Source organism: Tiliqua scincoides, chromosome 1 (genome assembly GCF_035046505.1).
Source record: "Tiliqua scincoides isolate rTilSci1 chromosome 1, rTilSci1.hap2, whole genome shotgun sequence".
NCBI classification, from domain to species: domain Eukaryota; kingdom Metazoa; phylum Chordata; class Lepidosauria; order Squamata; family Scincidae; genus Tiliqua; species Tiliqua scincoides.
Window position 1 is genome coordinate 124,450,219 of NC_089821.1, and position 16,100 is coordinate 124,466,318.

A 16,100-nucleotide genomic window follows, 5' to 3' on the forward strand; every position below is an offset into this window, starting at 1 on the left:
CTTCTGGGCAGACATTAATTTAAATATTCAATGGAGAAGAGTCAGAGTTTTTGAGTAGAAGGTCCTGTTAATCAGTACTTTCTTTGAATTCACAGATTGAGATGGAAGGTTGGATGTAAATCCTTGATAGTGCATATTTAGAGTTTTCATGAGGAATTCATTTAAATGAGTTAACGTATGAAGAAGTAGGGCAGAGAAAAAAGGCTGTGGTGTGGTTACCACATCACTGTCAATTGCTCTGCCCTACCCTGATGAGGCGCAGGGCAGAGGTGGGAAATCTCTGGCAGCTGATTGGCTGCCCGGGTTGTTGCCACTTTATTAGAATACAGCAACATGGGAAAAGCCTGCAGCAGGGCCTAACTCAAACCCCCCACGCTGTGCCAGTTCTAACATGGGGGCCAACGGCATCTGCTTCCCCCTTGACTAACCACGGGCTTGAAACCTGCCTGAAAGTCCAGGTACTGCCATGCCATGTGCAGCTAGTCATTGTCAGCCCGTGCAAACCATGAAGCGGGGCAGCTTTCTGGGGGGAAATGCCACAGGGTGGACCCTGCTGGATTAACTGCCTCAGCTGGCAAGGGGCTTAGCAGTCCACCTCTTCAAGACAGGCAAGCAAGGTGTCAACGAATCTGACCCACCCCTTGACCCCACTGTCTGAGGATGGGCACCAAGTTTCACACTGCCTCCCAACCCACACGACACCTGCCATGCGGGGTGGTCAGCCTATCGCTTGACCTCCTCTGCTTCTGTTTTGCGTCTTCTTTATTGGGGGGTGTAAGGGTAAGTTTCCTTTGTTTCTGTGTACATTGCTTGCATAATTTGGTGAAGGAATTTCACAAATTCCCTCTCGTACACTGTTCACTTGAATATAATGTTCATTGAGTGCATAAGTAAGCAGGGAGCAGTATTTCTGCCCTTAATCTAACTATACACAGATACAGTGCCTCCTATATTTGATGTTAGAATGCATCCTGTTCTACTCTGCCACAAGCAGAGATCAAAGCTGGAACAAGATATGCTGTCTCTCAGCACCTTGGGTATCGTGGTAGTGCAGTGGAAACAGTGTTGGTTTCGGGGATAGGACTGTAGCTAACTGGGTGGCCATGGGCAAGTCGGTGTCCTTCTGCCTAACCTTCTCCCCCCTCCAAATTGTTGTGAAGACAAATTGTTGTGAGATCGGAAGAGTAAAGTACTTTGTATACTGATAAAGCTATAGAAGTGGGAAACATAACTTCAGTATAAGGCCTGTTTTGTGAAGTGTGCTAAAGATAAGGAGACCAACCTTGTATGTTAAGAGTCTTTAAATGTGCTTTCCACTAAGTCAGCGGCCTCTAAACTTTTCAGAACGAGGGCCATATTGTATACGAGGCCATATCCCTCTCGTATTTTGCACATATTCATGGGCCCAAAAAAATCTGTTTTATTTATGAATGAATGAAATTTTAATGAATGAATGAAGTTTTACTTGGATCTTTTTTGTAATTGGCATAATGTGCTTCAGAATGAAAGAGAAATGTGACAAAATGAGGCTTAGCCAGACTGACACTACTCTGGCCATATGGAAAGGGAGTGTGGCAGACAGAACTGCACATGTTAACTGTCTGACTGTATGGTTGGAGAACAAATAAGTTGCTGCGTTCCAGATAAAATCTTGTGGCGGGTCACATGTGGTCCCTGGGTTGTAGTTTGATAACCTCTGCACTAAGTCAGAGGTTTCCAAAGCGTGCCTTGCGAAGCTCTGGGGTGTTATAGGACGCCTGCCACACAGCAGCGAGACCACGTGGTGACCTTGCAAACAACAGGAGGAGGATCAGCATGGTGGCCAGAGCTGCTGCATACAATTTCGGCAGGCTTGAAAAGACCCTCTTGCCCACCCTGAGCCCCTTAGCGCTGTTTATTGAGTTGCGTCCAGCCTCCGCACCCCGAAGTGGCAATGATATCATCGCTACTTCCTCCTGGGTGCTGAAGTGCTACAAGTTTGGGAAGCACTGCACTAAATTAATTAAAGAGAAATATGGACAGGTCTGAACATTGTTTACATGTTTTGATTTTTATATGATTTTCCCTATACTTGTCTTTCAAGAGCACAAGACATCTTCCGTCAAGCAATGAAATCTCAAAACATAATCTTGGAAGTGGTTCCTCCATACAGCCGTGAACAATATGAAAAATCTGTCATCGCACCTTTATATTCTCCAGACAACACTGACCATGTTTTAAAAACAAAGGTCCCACCTCCCATCCATCCAAAACCAGTAACAAAGCCAGTGGATTTTTCCGGAATGGACAACCTGGAACCAGGTGTGCCCATAGTGCTACATTCTCCTAAAAGCCCTAACCTTCCAAGAGTTAGCAGGAAGCCACCATCACCATCTCTATCTCCGCTGATGGGCTTTGGCAGCAAGAAGAACGCAAAAAAGATAAGGATAGATCTTAAGAAAGGTAAGTGGTTTAATGATTTGCTTCAGACATATGACTGCACATGGAAACTCAACTTCCTGTGCAGTTCTTTTTCCTTATGTACATGCACACCCCTATTGTGTAATGCAGGGGTGCTCAATACGTCGATCGCGATCGGCCGGTCGATTGCCAGGCAAATTGAGTTGATCGCAGGCTTCTCTCCTGTCCACGCATCCCTGGGAGTGAGCCCCGTCCTGGGAGTGACGCATCCCTGGGAGTGAGCTCCTGTCCACGCATCCCTGGGAGTAAGCCCCGTTGAATCTACTGGGGCTGACTTACCTTTCCCATGTTTTTGCACTGGTATGTATGGAGATCTGCCCCCCCCACCACTTCCATCTGTTGGTTCTATGTGCAAGGGATTTTGCACTGGTCTTGCTGTGATGTCTATATAGAGATCTTCCCTCCCCCACACCTTTCCCCTGTTTTTACACTGGTCTGTATAGAGATCTGCTCCCCCCCCCCCACTTGTACTGGAATCGAGGAAGATCTGGTGAGGAGGTAGATGTGGTGTCAGCAGTGGCTCCTTTAAGGGTAAGGCCTGGGCATCCAGCAGAGTGTGCTGCACAACTGCAGCCACTTGAAGGCAATAGGGCCCTCAGGGATATAAGAGCACCTGAGGCAGGAAGGGCTCCACTTATTTTTGTGAGTCAGCCTTTTCCTACATGAAGATCATTAAGTCCAAGTACCGTTCCACCATGACTGATGAACATTTGGAAGTGTGCTTGAGGCTGGCTGTCAGCAGCTACTGTCCGGACTATGCATCCTTGGCTGATTCACTTCAGTGCAAGTCATCAAAGTAAACTCAAGTAATTACAAAAAATGTTTATAGTTAATTATGTTGTGTTGTGCAATATTGGCTCATGCGGTTATGCAAGGTACACCAACATACATTGTACACATAAATGTTATATGTTATGATGGCACGAACATTGTAAAAAATCTCTGGTAGATCTCCGGGCCTTGCTGGGTTTCAAAGTAGCTCTCGAGCCAAAAAAGTGTGAGCACCCCTAGTGTAATGCATGAATGAGGTTCAAATTAACTTGAATTAAGTTAACTCAAATTAAGTTGACTCAAGTTAAGTCAAATTAAGTTGAAACCTGGTGAATATTTATGAGATTTACTTCAGAGACCCTGTTTGATTCTATTGAAACATTGGTTGTTAAGCCCTCTTAAGCCGGTAAAGTGGTCTCTTAGGCTGCAATCCTGTACACATTTACATGGGAGTACTATCTGTGTTGCTTACTTCTGAGTAGATTTGTATAGGACTGCGCTGAAAGTTAACTGGTTCTTGGAGTAATGATGTGGTACTAGAGCTTCAGCTTTTTGCATACTTCTGGATCAGGGGTCTCCAAACATTTTGGCCAGAGGGCTGCATCAAATATCTGGCATGGTGTTGAGGGCTGGAAAAAAATTTAAATATAAAATTTATATAAATAAATTAGAGATGGAACTTAGGTGAGTGAATGAATGAATGGGCTCTTTCCTTCAAACTCTCTGGCCCTTAGAACACCCTCCAAGCACAACCAGAGCACAGTTCCAGTCATGTTTGGTCAAGTGGGTCAGAGGCTTTCAGGGGATAAGGGGCTGGCCATGGGCCGGATAGAGGCTTGCTGCGGGCCACATCTGGCCCCCGGGCCAGGGTTTGGAGACCCATGTTCTAAATGAACATTGGGGTAGCAGTAATCATGTGTATTCTGAACCCCGTTCTGAATTTCAAGTTCAAAAATCCCTCTCCAAACTTGAAGTGGCTGGGAAAAAAAACCAACCACTCCTATTTTCATTTGGACAACTTTCAAAAGTTTACTTAACCATTGTAATAAGACTACAACGACTGCTTATTGTATGGTTTGAATAACTTTGGAGATATTTTTCTTTCCCTTTGAACTTTCATACCATAGTATGTCATTGTTTTGGAATCATTAATTGAGCTAAGGCATTGGTTACCCAAGAAAAATGTACAGAACAGGAAAAAAAAATATGGCAAATAATGTCCATGACTTTTGTAGTTAGAAGAACCCTGAAGGGGAAAAGGTTAACAGCTGTTCAGAGGAAGTTGAAAATGTAACCTTAATTCACTGCTAAAACAATGCAGGTGATTGAAGTACAGCAGTGATGCCTGACATAACACAGAGCTACTTGCATCTAAATGTTTGACCCTTACCATAGATCCTTTGGATAATAAACTGTCTGCTGTTGTTTATCTCAGTTTCACAAATTTTTCTGTCTGCCGTATAGGTCCTGAAGGACTAGGCTTCACTGTAGTTACCAGAGACTCTTCCATACATGGTCCCGGACCTATATTTGTAAAGAATATTTTACCACGGGGCGCAGCTGTTAAAGATGGTCGTTTGCAGTCAGGGGACAGAATACTGGAGGTTTGGAAACTATTTCTTTATAGTGCATCACAAAAAGTATGCTGTGGGTTTTAATATACTATACAATTAAAATACGTTTCAAAAAGAAATTGTACTTGCATTCTGATAAACTTTGAGATATAAGAGCTTGCCAAAGGGGATTGGACAGATTTATGGAAGAAAAAGTCCAGCACTGGTTACAAGCCATGATGAATATGTGCAACTTCCTGGCTTTAGAACTAGGCAACCTCAGAATGCCAGGTGCAAGGGAATGGCAACAGGATGCAGGTATCTTGTCTTGTGTGCTCCCTGTTGCATCACTGTGAGATACAGAAGTCTGGACTAGATGGGCCTGATCCAGTGGGACTCTTCTTATGTTCTTCTTATGTTGATATTAACTCACCAAACACGGTTAAAAGGGGAACTCAATTGGTTCACGTAAGGGAGTCTTGTTAGGTCTAAATTTTTGATTCAGTTAATTTATTTTTGGATGTAGGCTGGGTTCTCAATATTTCCTTTAAATGTACTTAAGGATTTACGCATACAGAGAGGTTTGGATTTCCATATAGCTCATGGAAGAGGTTGCACTGCTGTTTTAGAAACACAAATCTATGAGTGCGTTGAACTAGTTTCTTTATTCTCTTGATTCTCTTTTGATCTAGTCAAAATCACCCAATTTATGTATTCTGACCATGCAGTGTTGTTGAAAATATTCTGTATTGATTTTACTTTTTGAGTGTAAATCTTCAAAACTACTATGGCATAAAACTGAGTGGCCCCTTTTTCACAAGTTTGAAAAAGTTCTTGCAATATAATTAAAGGTGCCCAGACCCAACGTTTTTTCTGCTTTGAGCAGAATAGAGCACCACCCTTCAAGCATTTGACCTTATCCTTATCTAGGGTAACACTGCCATTTCACAGCACTGAAAGATTAGTCATCAGGGTACTTCAATGTACAGTTCAACCTTAACTGGTCTATGAGTTGTCAGTCAATTGCTAATGTTGGAAGGTTATTTTAACCTTGTGATATGGTAATGAACTGCTTCCTATAATATTGGATAATATGGGGCCATTTCAGATTGGACTGCTATCTTGTGGGAAGGGGGGAGAGAGAGAGATCAATTGTTGACCTGGCCGTGGTGCTGCTCAGGGGCACAGGGCCACAAAATGCCGCCCCCCACCCAAAAAAACAGCACTCTGGTTTTTGGGGTGTTTTTTTTTTTGCATTTTGAAGGCCTTCTGAGGGCTGGGGAGGCCATGGGCAACCTCCCCAGCCTAAGCCTTCTAAGGCTGCAAAAATAGACTCGAAAAACAAAAAAAATTGCAGCGGAAGAAGGGTTGTGGCGCCCCTCCCCAAGGGACGCCACTTGGGACATTTGCCCACCCAAGTCCCCAGGTATGCCAGTGAGAGAGAAAGATACTATCCATTGTAGCACAAACTGTTGCACAGTTAAATCCCCAGATTGACATTATACTGGTACACCATGTTTCTATGTGTGTTTATTCAGAAGCAGGTCTCACCGCGTTCCAAAATAAGTGTGCTTAGGATTATAACCTTAATCATGGTAGGTGGCAGAATAAAAATTCAGGTGCTGTTGGCTCTCAGTTCTTTTCCAACTCCACTGAGTTATACCTTTATCCACTTCCATCCCAAGCTGAGAGCAATGGTTTTAGTCCAGTGAGGTGTAATCGGTGCACTGAAAAATAGTTCTGGCTTTTAGCACATATGCACACATGCAGTGTGAAAGAGCAGTGCACACATGCAGTGATGCGGTGTGAAGACCCGGACATTCTGGGCTGAAGCAAGACCAGCAAGTGTAGCAGCTAATGCTGCTGGGTATCTGTGGTGCCCTCCCATCAAGTCCAAAAGCCCAACCTTTTCTCTGTCCAATTGTATTAGTACTGAGACCACTAATCTTCTGTCTGTTGACATGCTATGTCTCAATGGGGCCGTTGTGTGCTTGTAAGTGATTTTGCTGGTTGCATTTGTTTGTTTCATCTCTTAGGTGAATGGCAGAGACATCACTGGCAGGACCCAAGAAGAGCTTGTAGCTATGCTGAGAAGCACGAAGCAAGGAGAAATCGTCTCTCTGATAATTGCTCGGCAAGAAGAAACCTTTCTGCCCCGAGAGCTGGTAATGTTCTTCATGTGACTGTGGATGAAAGAACTATTACTCTATCTTAAGTGGCTAACCATCAGTTCTAGATAATTGTTTCATGTTGGTGATCAAAATATTTATGCTAAGTTGCACTGATTAATGGTAATAAATTTTAATCTTAGTCCTAGATTACATAACTGGTGGTAACCAACATAGTATCATAATTCATGCAGTACACTGGGAGATAGTACAAGTCTGGTATTAGGACTATCAAATAGCTATTAGTCATGGCTATGTGCTACTTCAAGTTCCAGCAGCAGTATGCCTGCAGATGACCAACAGCAAGGGAACAATGGTGGAAGAGAAGTCTGTTGTTCTTTCTAGCTTATAGGCTTCCCAGAGGTGGTTTATTGGGTGGCTAAATGGACCTTTGGCATGATCCTGCAGGGCTTTTTCCTGCATTTATGCAAGGTATAGTTAAAAATATCTAATCCCCCTTAAGAATGCAATACTATGCATGACTGCTCAGAGGTACATTCCATTGTGTTCAGTGGGCTTACTCCCAGGAGATTGTGTATAGGACTGCAGTTTTGAAATTGGAAGCAAGGCAGTATTTTGTCTTATTGCTTCTGAAGCCACCAGTCCTATGGTGCTTGTTGACTGCTCTTTGTACTAGGAACCCCAGCTTGATGCATCCAAACTACTGCTTCATTATAGTTCACCCACCTCTTCTTCCAAGAACATCAAGCGGTGTTCATGTCCTACTATCCACTTTATATTCACAAAAACTCTGTGAATTAGGTTATCCTTTGAGAAGATGAACGTCTCCAAGGGAGTGAGCTTCTCAGCTGAGCAGGGAGTTGAACCTTGGTCTTTGTGGCAAGAGCCTGACACTATATTATGCTGACCCTCACTGTGATTGTTAGTGTTGTGATTATGGGATGTGTTGCATTGTCATTTATCTTGGAATCTTCACCGGGCTGTGGTGTACCTAAAACATTAGATGGCCAAAGTTGAGAGGACTTCCAGAGTTCCTAGACATGTTTCAGCATAGTGTTAGAAAACCTTCAATGTTTACTTGTTTTTCCATTGGTTGGCTCAGCAGCTATACCAGTGGTCTCCAAACCGTGGACTGTTGCTGTCCGGAAAACCCATAGCCAGCACAAACTGAACTTACTGTTCCACAGGGCAGCCTCGTATCCTCCTTCCTGATCTTCCCAGAACCTCCTGATGGGCAGACGCAGCTTGCTGGGTTGACAGGCGGTGGAAGCAGCTGTCTGGTGCAAGGTTCTGAGAAGATCAAGAAGACTGCCCTGTGCAACAGTGAGCTCTGTTCACACAGGGAAGGTTGCTCTTAGGCTCTGAATCTGGTCTGCGGGCTGGGTGCTCACTGAGCTCTACAGTGCAGAATGCTTGTGTAGTGAGAGGATGCTTTAATTTTGAAAACATGTTCTCCTTCTACCCCAAAAATACATAAAAAGGTTTATCAGCACAGAGTGTTTTTTAGAATATAACCCTTAAGTCTCAGAAAAATATAAGCTGTAGTTTCTTCCTTATTTTGATGGATGTGTCTACTTGAGGTTTTTGTCTTTGTTTTTTTAAATCAGTGTTTAGTAGGATGAAGGAAGGACAGAACTTCCTACCTTTGTCTTCTTTTCTCCCCTTGGAAGAAAACAAACTATCATTGTCTTCTAGCTCCAAGAACCTCCTACTTTTCCTTTTTGTCAGGAACTTGCTTTTAGTTGGTGTCTTTTTATTAGCATCACTTTATGCCAAAATGACTTAAATGTCCCTCTTCCATTTCCTTTTAGCACTTGAGTCCTTGTTGCATGTGTTTGTTTTTGTAATGAGAGCCCATGGTTGGTTGGTAGAGGAAGCTCTAGAGGAGGTTTAATTGTTGCAAAGTGACCTTCTTATCTTGTCTTAGCTTCTGTCACTGTTTCCTGATAAAGCTGGACTGCAGTAAACTGCTGAGCTTATACTTGGTAGGGAGTTGGGGCAAGGCTTTATTTTGTCATTTGCTTGACTGAATGCTAGCTTTTTAACTGTTATTAGACTTATATGACACAGGCCTACAAAAACCTCTGTTTTTAGTTGCCAAGGATGTTTGAACAAATTTATTTTTGGGTACAGAATCCAAAAATGGCATTAGTTTTGGCCGATTGGCCCTAGTTTTGGGGGTACAGCACAGCCACCTCATATGCAGTTTCAAGCAGTTTCCTTGTGAGGAAGCAGACACAGTGGGCTTCTCATGAGGAAGCAGCTTCAATCGGCATCAGGAGGCTATGCTGTACCCCTAAAACTAGAGGCAGTCAGGGAAAACAGCACCCCAATTATGCCCAAGAACAGGTCTAACCTTTAAGGCTGCAAAATGTGTGTAGGCCTTTGTAATATTCCAACCTTTGATTTGTCACTCATAAACTTCATTTCTGTGCCCCAACTGTTCTTGAAGTCTAGAAGAGGGAAAGCCAGAAAGTCGTTTCAGACCCAAATAAAATTAAGCTATACCAAAAGATGACAAGAGAAGTACTATTTGCTTGTCATGTTTTTTAGTATTCATGTGGTGTATTAGCTATTCTTCACTCTTGCAGCAAGTATTAGCCATATTTCAAGCGGTATAAGTTGCTTCTGACTGGCTTGATTGAGATCCCAAAAGGGAGAGAGGTTTTTTATAGCTGTGACTTTCAGTTAAATCTCTTATTTTCTTCGTCTGTCTGAGAGAATGATGCACAGGTGGTAGGCCTCGTAGCAATAGTGATAATGTGAATTCTAATACTGTTCTCAATATAGTTTTGGAAGCGTGCTTCACAGATGCATAACAGCCTGTCTGGTAGCAGTTTGCAGGTTGAATATTCATTTTGTTTATTTTTCCATATTTTTATACCGCTCTTCCTCCAAAAGACTCAGGGCAGTGTACATGGTTCCTTCACTGACTTTGCCTTTTTGAAATGCTCGACATTAATCTGATCTCAGGTTTTGTCACTGAGTTTACACTGGAAAGGTATTTGTAGAAAATACTGTCGTGATAAACGTTTTGTTACTTTTTATAGGTAATGTATGCAGAAAATGTTGCAGAAATGACAGCAAAATAGACTAGGGTGCCATTATGGTGTCAGTCTTCTGAATATATTTTAAGTACTGGATATTACGATCTTGTGTGTATGTAGGTGCATGCACATGCACCTTTGGCACATCAAATACCTATGGCCACCAGGGCTAAACTTGACACAGAAAACATCCCCTCTCTCTCTATAGTTGGGCTTGACCTGGATCGCCACAGGTGTTCGAAACACATCTGAAAACATAAATTTGCCAGATGGTTTTATCAGTTCTCTTGCTTCTAGCACAGCATTAGGATGTAATGGCTGTTGATTGGATTACAGGATATTGGGGCTTCCTTGAGTGCAGTTCTGTGAACATTAACATCAAAGAGCTGAGCAATTAACATTCTTCTTGCATTGTAAGTGAAGTGAAACCCAGCCTGCTCTTTGAGGTATTGTCATTGCTTCAGAAGCGAACAAGAGAATCCTAAGAAGTTTCTCTTGTGAAGCAGATCAGTAAAGGAGAATTGGGACCAACCACAGGCTGTCCTCCTTATTATCCAGTTAGCCAAATGCTACTAGTAATTCATGCCAGCTGTTGACTGTGTAACAGCTGGGTAAGGAGCTGGTTCCAAAACTCTGGGGGTTTATCTTGATTTGCTTAATTACCAGACTCTACAGGCTGCCTTGTGATTAGTATATTTTATAAGGTACATTTGGGCTTTAAGCTTTGTAGTAAATACTGTGCTGCCTTCTCTGAAGACTGTTTAAAGATTAGGAGGAAGGGAGAAAACTTTCTGACAGTAATCTGGTTTGTATTTTCTGACTGCTTTCAAAGTAAGTGGAATACATGAAACCATGCTACTGTTGCACCTAATTCTGAAAATATTAAAAGGGTTGATCGTGCCTGTTGCTGCCTTTTCTCATCTACCATTCCCTGAAAGGATTGATCATGAACCCACACGTCTTAAACCAATGTTAAGGATCATTTTTTTTCTTGCTGGCAAAATAAGCCACTTTAATTGGAGACAGTTGTTGTTTAACCCGTGCTGGGCTGCAGCTGCGTACATTCCCTGAATAAATGACGGGAAAGATGCTCTCATTTTAATGAGAGTCCAGAGACCTGCAGTAGATACCCACTCAAAGACGGAAGATTGATCCTACACCAAACATGTCACAAATAATCAAAAGCTGAATAGATTTGTCTTTGTTTTAGGAAATTGTAACATACAGTATATAGTTTTCATTATTGTCCATATTTGTTAACGACCTGGTGCTATTTATGTTAACTTTGAGTCATTCTTTTTTTCTCTGACTTATTTTTGGGTTCCTTGGAAGCAGTGTTGTGTTGGTCTGATCTTGAAAGGGAGATTTTTTCCTTTAAAAAGTTAAATAGCTGCCTGTTAAACTAAATGGCATGTGTATGTACAGTATATGATTTATCATACCCAGTGGAAAGGTCAAGTTCAGTTAAGTTTCAGTTTAACATATGAAAGTATGAACCTGTACTGGAGACCTTAATAGTTAAGGATTCATCTAACATTCCTTGTATATCACAGTTCTTTGTATCCTGAAGCATACAACTATGTTATCCAGTCCCAGTTCTGAGTTTTTTTTTCAGAGATCCCAACTCCAGAGAGATTCCAACATTTTTTCCCATTGTTGTAAGCCACCTTGGGTCCCTTTGGGAGAAAAGGTGGGATAGAAATGCAGTAAATAAAAGAATAAACTCTTGTTCAAGGGCAAGGCCCTTGTGACTGTGATTATGGAGAGGCCAAGAGAGCAAAGGCAACTACTCGTAGAATGTTTGTGCTTTCTTGCAGCCTAGATACTTTTATTAAATATGTGTTTACTTAAAACATGCTGGTTGTGCATGAAGTAAACAACTCATCATTATGTAAATATCTGCTCTTCTTCACACAGAGAGCAACCTGAATGCTAGATGGAACATAAATGTGTTTTAAGGCTGACCGGGCAGAGTTCAATCTAATTAAGCTGAAGTATTTGGACTTAAGCTGATTTGTCCTATGCAGTGCACAGTGCTAAGCTTGTATATCGGAGGTCCCAGTTAAAGCCTCTTCTGCAGCTGTGAAATTTTCTGGGTGGGTAGCTAGCCTTTGGTTAGTCAGAGTCTCTTAACCTAACCAATCTTTCAGGGATTGTTCTGAAGTAAATGGGATCAACTGTTACTTGTCCACAACCCTTAGGAAAAAATCCATAAAAGTGCCATCACTGAGACTAAAGCTGCAACAACACTTGTTATCAGGCCTGCATTAAATGTTTATCTCAGATCTATAAATGTGTGGGAGACTCCTAAATTTGGTAACTCAAGCACTGTTAAGCTGAATGTGGACATTATCTGGAGGCTAGCGTTATTTTAATAAGATTTACTTGTTAATATCTGTACAACGTTTTGTGGATTTTGCCAAACTGTGTGTGTGAAGACTTTTTAAAAATCTTATTAGAAAGATAATAATGAATAACTATAAGGTGTAAAGCATCTTATTTTCAAATATTTCTATGAAATCATGGTTATGTGGCACCAAGATATTGCTCTCTAATTGCAATTCTTTCTGAGAAGAACAGTGGGAGAATGTAAATTCATAAGCCCTTGAAAATGATCTCGTCTAAGTCCATTGCCTCTTGCTCTCGGCTCTGAATGGCACTCAAGGGAGTATACTCCCCTTATCAGAACTGAACAGCAAGCAAGGGGGCAGCCAGCACACACTGGAGAGGCCATGGTGGTGTGTGCTGGTCAAGGACATCTGACAGTTAGTGAAAGGTCTCTTGCTATGTTAAATAAATGCTATTTCCTTCCTGGCTGCAGCCAGCTAATGTTTTTTGTAAGGTTCTTTTTTGGCCTTCGAACAATAGGGATAGCTAAGGCAGCCCTTCTGCCAAGAGAGATGTGCATTAGATTATCATAAATCCACAGATAGAAACTGCAGTGGTCAATGACTGTCGGCATTCTTAGATTAAATAACAAGGCTTAATTGAAAAATTGTCTCAGGAGACAGAGAGTATCGAGGCAAGACTTGATCATACATTAACATGAGTTGGACAGAGAAGAATTTGAGTTGGGGGGAGCAAACTCAGATTTATTTTTTTAAATTAAGAGTTCTTAATGTAGATAAGTAGAAAAGACTGAGAGCACATTTTACAGAATCCAGCATGCATGGGAAAGCTAAGAGTAGTTTCCTACTTTTTCAAGGGAAGTGTGCATGAAGAGTTTTGTTTTATTTTGTCCCCCTGACTCGAGTTCAGGTTTAGTACAAATTGGCAATATCAAGACCATGTTGGTTTTAATCAGATAAACTGTGTTAAGATAAAAACCTGTCAATGTATCATATTACATGACCATTTCTCAGAGTGCAAGGAAAAGTTCTGGGAAGAGAAAAATGAGCTGATATAAAGAAACTTCTCTTCTGAACTACTTTTAAGATTTGGTGGCAGGTCAAAAATTTTATTGTATTGTTAGGTGTATTGTCACATTTGGAGTTTTAAAGGGAAAGAAGAAGGAAAAGGAAGTAATGAATGGCGTAATAGGTTCCTTGAGTTTGATCTCGCTACTTTGTTTTTTAGTCTTTCTAATAGCGGTAAAGGTTTTGTGAAAACTCACTGAGCATTTAAGCAAACAATCCAATTTTGTTCTCCACCACATATTTAAATAGACATTCATGGACACAATGGGTTGCATCCGCAGTTAGGCTTATGCAAGAGCCTAGTCATTGTCAGTTTTAGATGTTTCCCATCCCATTCTCTCTGCTGTAAGCCCTCTCAAGCCACTCCTGGGTGTTGGGGGACCTTTGAGAATGACATGGCATTTCATTTGTGGCAGGCTTAGAAAGCTCCAACTGATTTTCCAGGGTACTTCCTTCCACTTCCAGTCCATATGATCATATCTGACGTTCTTGAGGATCCCTAAAGTTCAGCAGCAGCTTTTCAGGGGGCTTGGGGAGATATGGCAAAGAGGAGGAAGAAGGGACTCATGCTCCAAACAGTGGGTGCATTCCAGTAACTGGTTTCCAAACAGCCAGTATTCACAACAGAATGTGAGCTTTCAGGTTGCACAGTACAGAGCATAGTGTAGTCCCTCCTTTGCAGTTTGATTTAAGATTACTGTAGAACCTTCTCTTAAAGAGAAGATTATCCTAGAATAATTAGATCGGAACTATGCCTTAGGCAAATCTTCTCACAGAGACATACAAGGCAGAAGAGCCAAATTGGGATCTTTCTTCAGGTGTGTAAAGGTCCAATAGTTAGCCATACATGCCTTTAGCATAAATTGGCACCTACAAGTAAGTGGCTATAGCCCACGGTTTGCAGAAGGTTCCAGTATTTTTCCCTGGTTCCTCCAGGTAAAACTATTTTGGGTAGCAGGGATGGAGAATATCTCTGCCTGAGATCCAAGAATGTTTACCATAGAGTTTGTGAGCTTTCAGGTGGCACAAAACAGGAATGGGAATTCATGTCAAGCGATTTGAGTTTGAGTCACAAAAAAAGTGTCCATTAGACTATCACTTTTGGTTTCTGTTGTGAAGTAACTATCTGCAAGGAGTTGCTCCCCAAAAGTGTTGGAACAAACACATTCAGGGTCAGTAATAGGAATAGTTAAGGAGAAGGGAGGGAGAAAGTGTGATTGTGTTTTGTTTACATTTTAGAAGTTTATTTTTGTCCCAAGGACTAGTGATATTTAATGTTACTTAAAGCGCTCTCTCTCTCTCTCTCTCTCTCTCTCTTTCTCTCTCTCAGTATAAGATGTTATATCAAATTAAATATACTCCCAAAGATGGTGGTCTTAGAATAATTTAAGCAAATGGAATCTGTTAAGAAATTGCACCTTTTTGGATCATACGCAGGTCAACACTTTTCTGAATACTTGCTTGGTAGACTTTGGCTTACAGATGGGCTATATAGGATGGTGTTAGTAGATCTGAGAGATTTCCAGGAATGTAGCTGATGAGGTGTGTCATACATTCCAAACTTCATAAATGAAGGTTCACTGGAAACTCATTTTTCTATTATGTAGACACCAGAAAAATGCCTTCTTATATGGGCTTTCAGCTTACTTCTGTTCTGCCAGTCTCATTTCTGTGTTTTTTTGCTAATTCTGTGATTTTTTTTCCTGTGTTGGGTTTTGTTTCATTAGCCACCATAAAAGATGTTACAGTTTCTAAACTCAACTCAGATTTAAATAGGTTATGTTCTACTTCAGCATTTCTCAGCATTCGTACCCTGTCATACCACTTTGCATGTTTCTACTATCGAAAGTACCACCAGAAGTAACTGATGATATGATTGTCAGTTACTTCTGGATTGGGAGACCAGATGCAATGTGATAAACGCCAGTAAAAGGCTTAGGGTAGACCGGAAGCCTTTTGTGACCATGCAAAAAGTGCACACACCAGGGCTCTGCTCACCAAGCCAAGCCTTCAACTGCTGTTTGTCACATTGCATTGCTGATCTGGGGGCAGTCCCCAGCCCCAGGGGCCATTTGTGACCATCTAAGACCCCAATCTGGCTCTCAGGGAACCCCCAGTCTCCAATGAGCCTCTGGCCCATCAGAGACTGTTGGAACCCTTGCTGGTCGAGACCGTCAGATATGAGCTGCGAGCTGAGTTAGAGAAAGGCCTTTTATAGTCTCCATGTGTTTTCTGCTTTCCCCTGGGTATTACTTTAACCATCCATCCATTGCCTCTGATCAACTTATGTCTCCATGTGATTCTGGCTTGGTATGTGTGTTTTCATTGTGCAAGAGGTGTGTGGCAAGCCGTTCATAGTTCTCATGTGGTTCTTCATGCCTGAATTATTGTTCTCATGTATTATAAGTAAGCTCAGTAAAATCTATTCAATCATATAAGTTATAACTCTAATGTATTCATTTATGTAACTTTGGGTGCAATCCTAACCCCTTATGTCAGTGCTTTCTAGCACTGACATAAGAAAAATGCAGATCCTAGGTAAGGGAACAAACATTCCCTGACTTTGAGGAGGCCTCCGTGAGTGACACCCAACTGCAGGATGCAGCACACGTCCCACTGGCACCGCTATGCCAGTGCTGGAAAGCACTGACATAAGGGGTTAGGATTGTGCCCTTTATTGTATACGTATTATTATTTATTGCATATGTACATATTATTAAATGC

At 41.8% G+C, this 16,100-nt stretch overlaps 1 protein-coding gene across 2 annotated transcripts in view; it reads left to right on the forward strand.

The window, feature by feature from the left end:
• PARD3B (par-3 family cell polarity regulator beta) overlaps positions 1-16,100 on the forward strand; it is a 540,299-nt gene that overhangs the window by 191,442 nt on the left and 332,757 nt on the right. For both annotated transcript variants that reach the window (XM_066623090.1, XM_066623172.1), the window contains 3 exons: positions 2,084-2,442; positions 4,696-4,835; positions 6,821-6,949. In XM_066623090.1, coding sequence (XP_066479187.1) covers positions 2,084-2,442; positions 4,696-4,835; positions 6,821-6,949 — 628 coding nt within the window. The remainder of the gene's footprint in view (positions 1-2,083; positions 2,443-4,695; positions 4,836-6,820; positions 6,950-16,100) is intronic.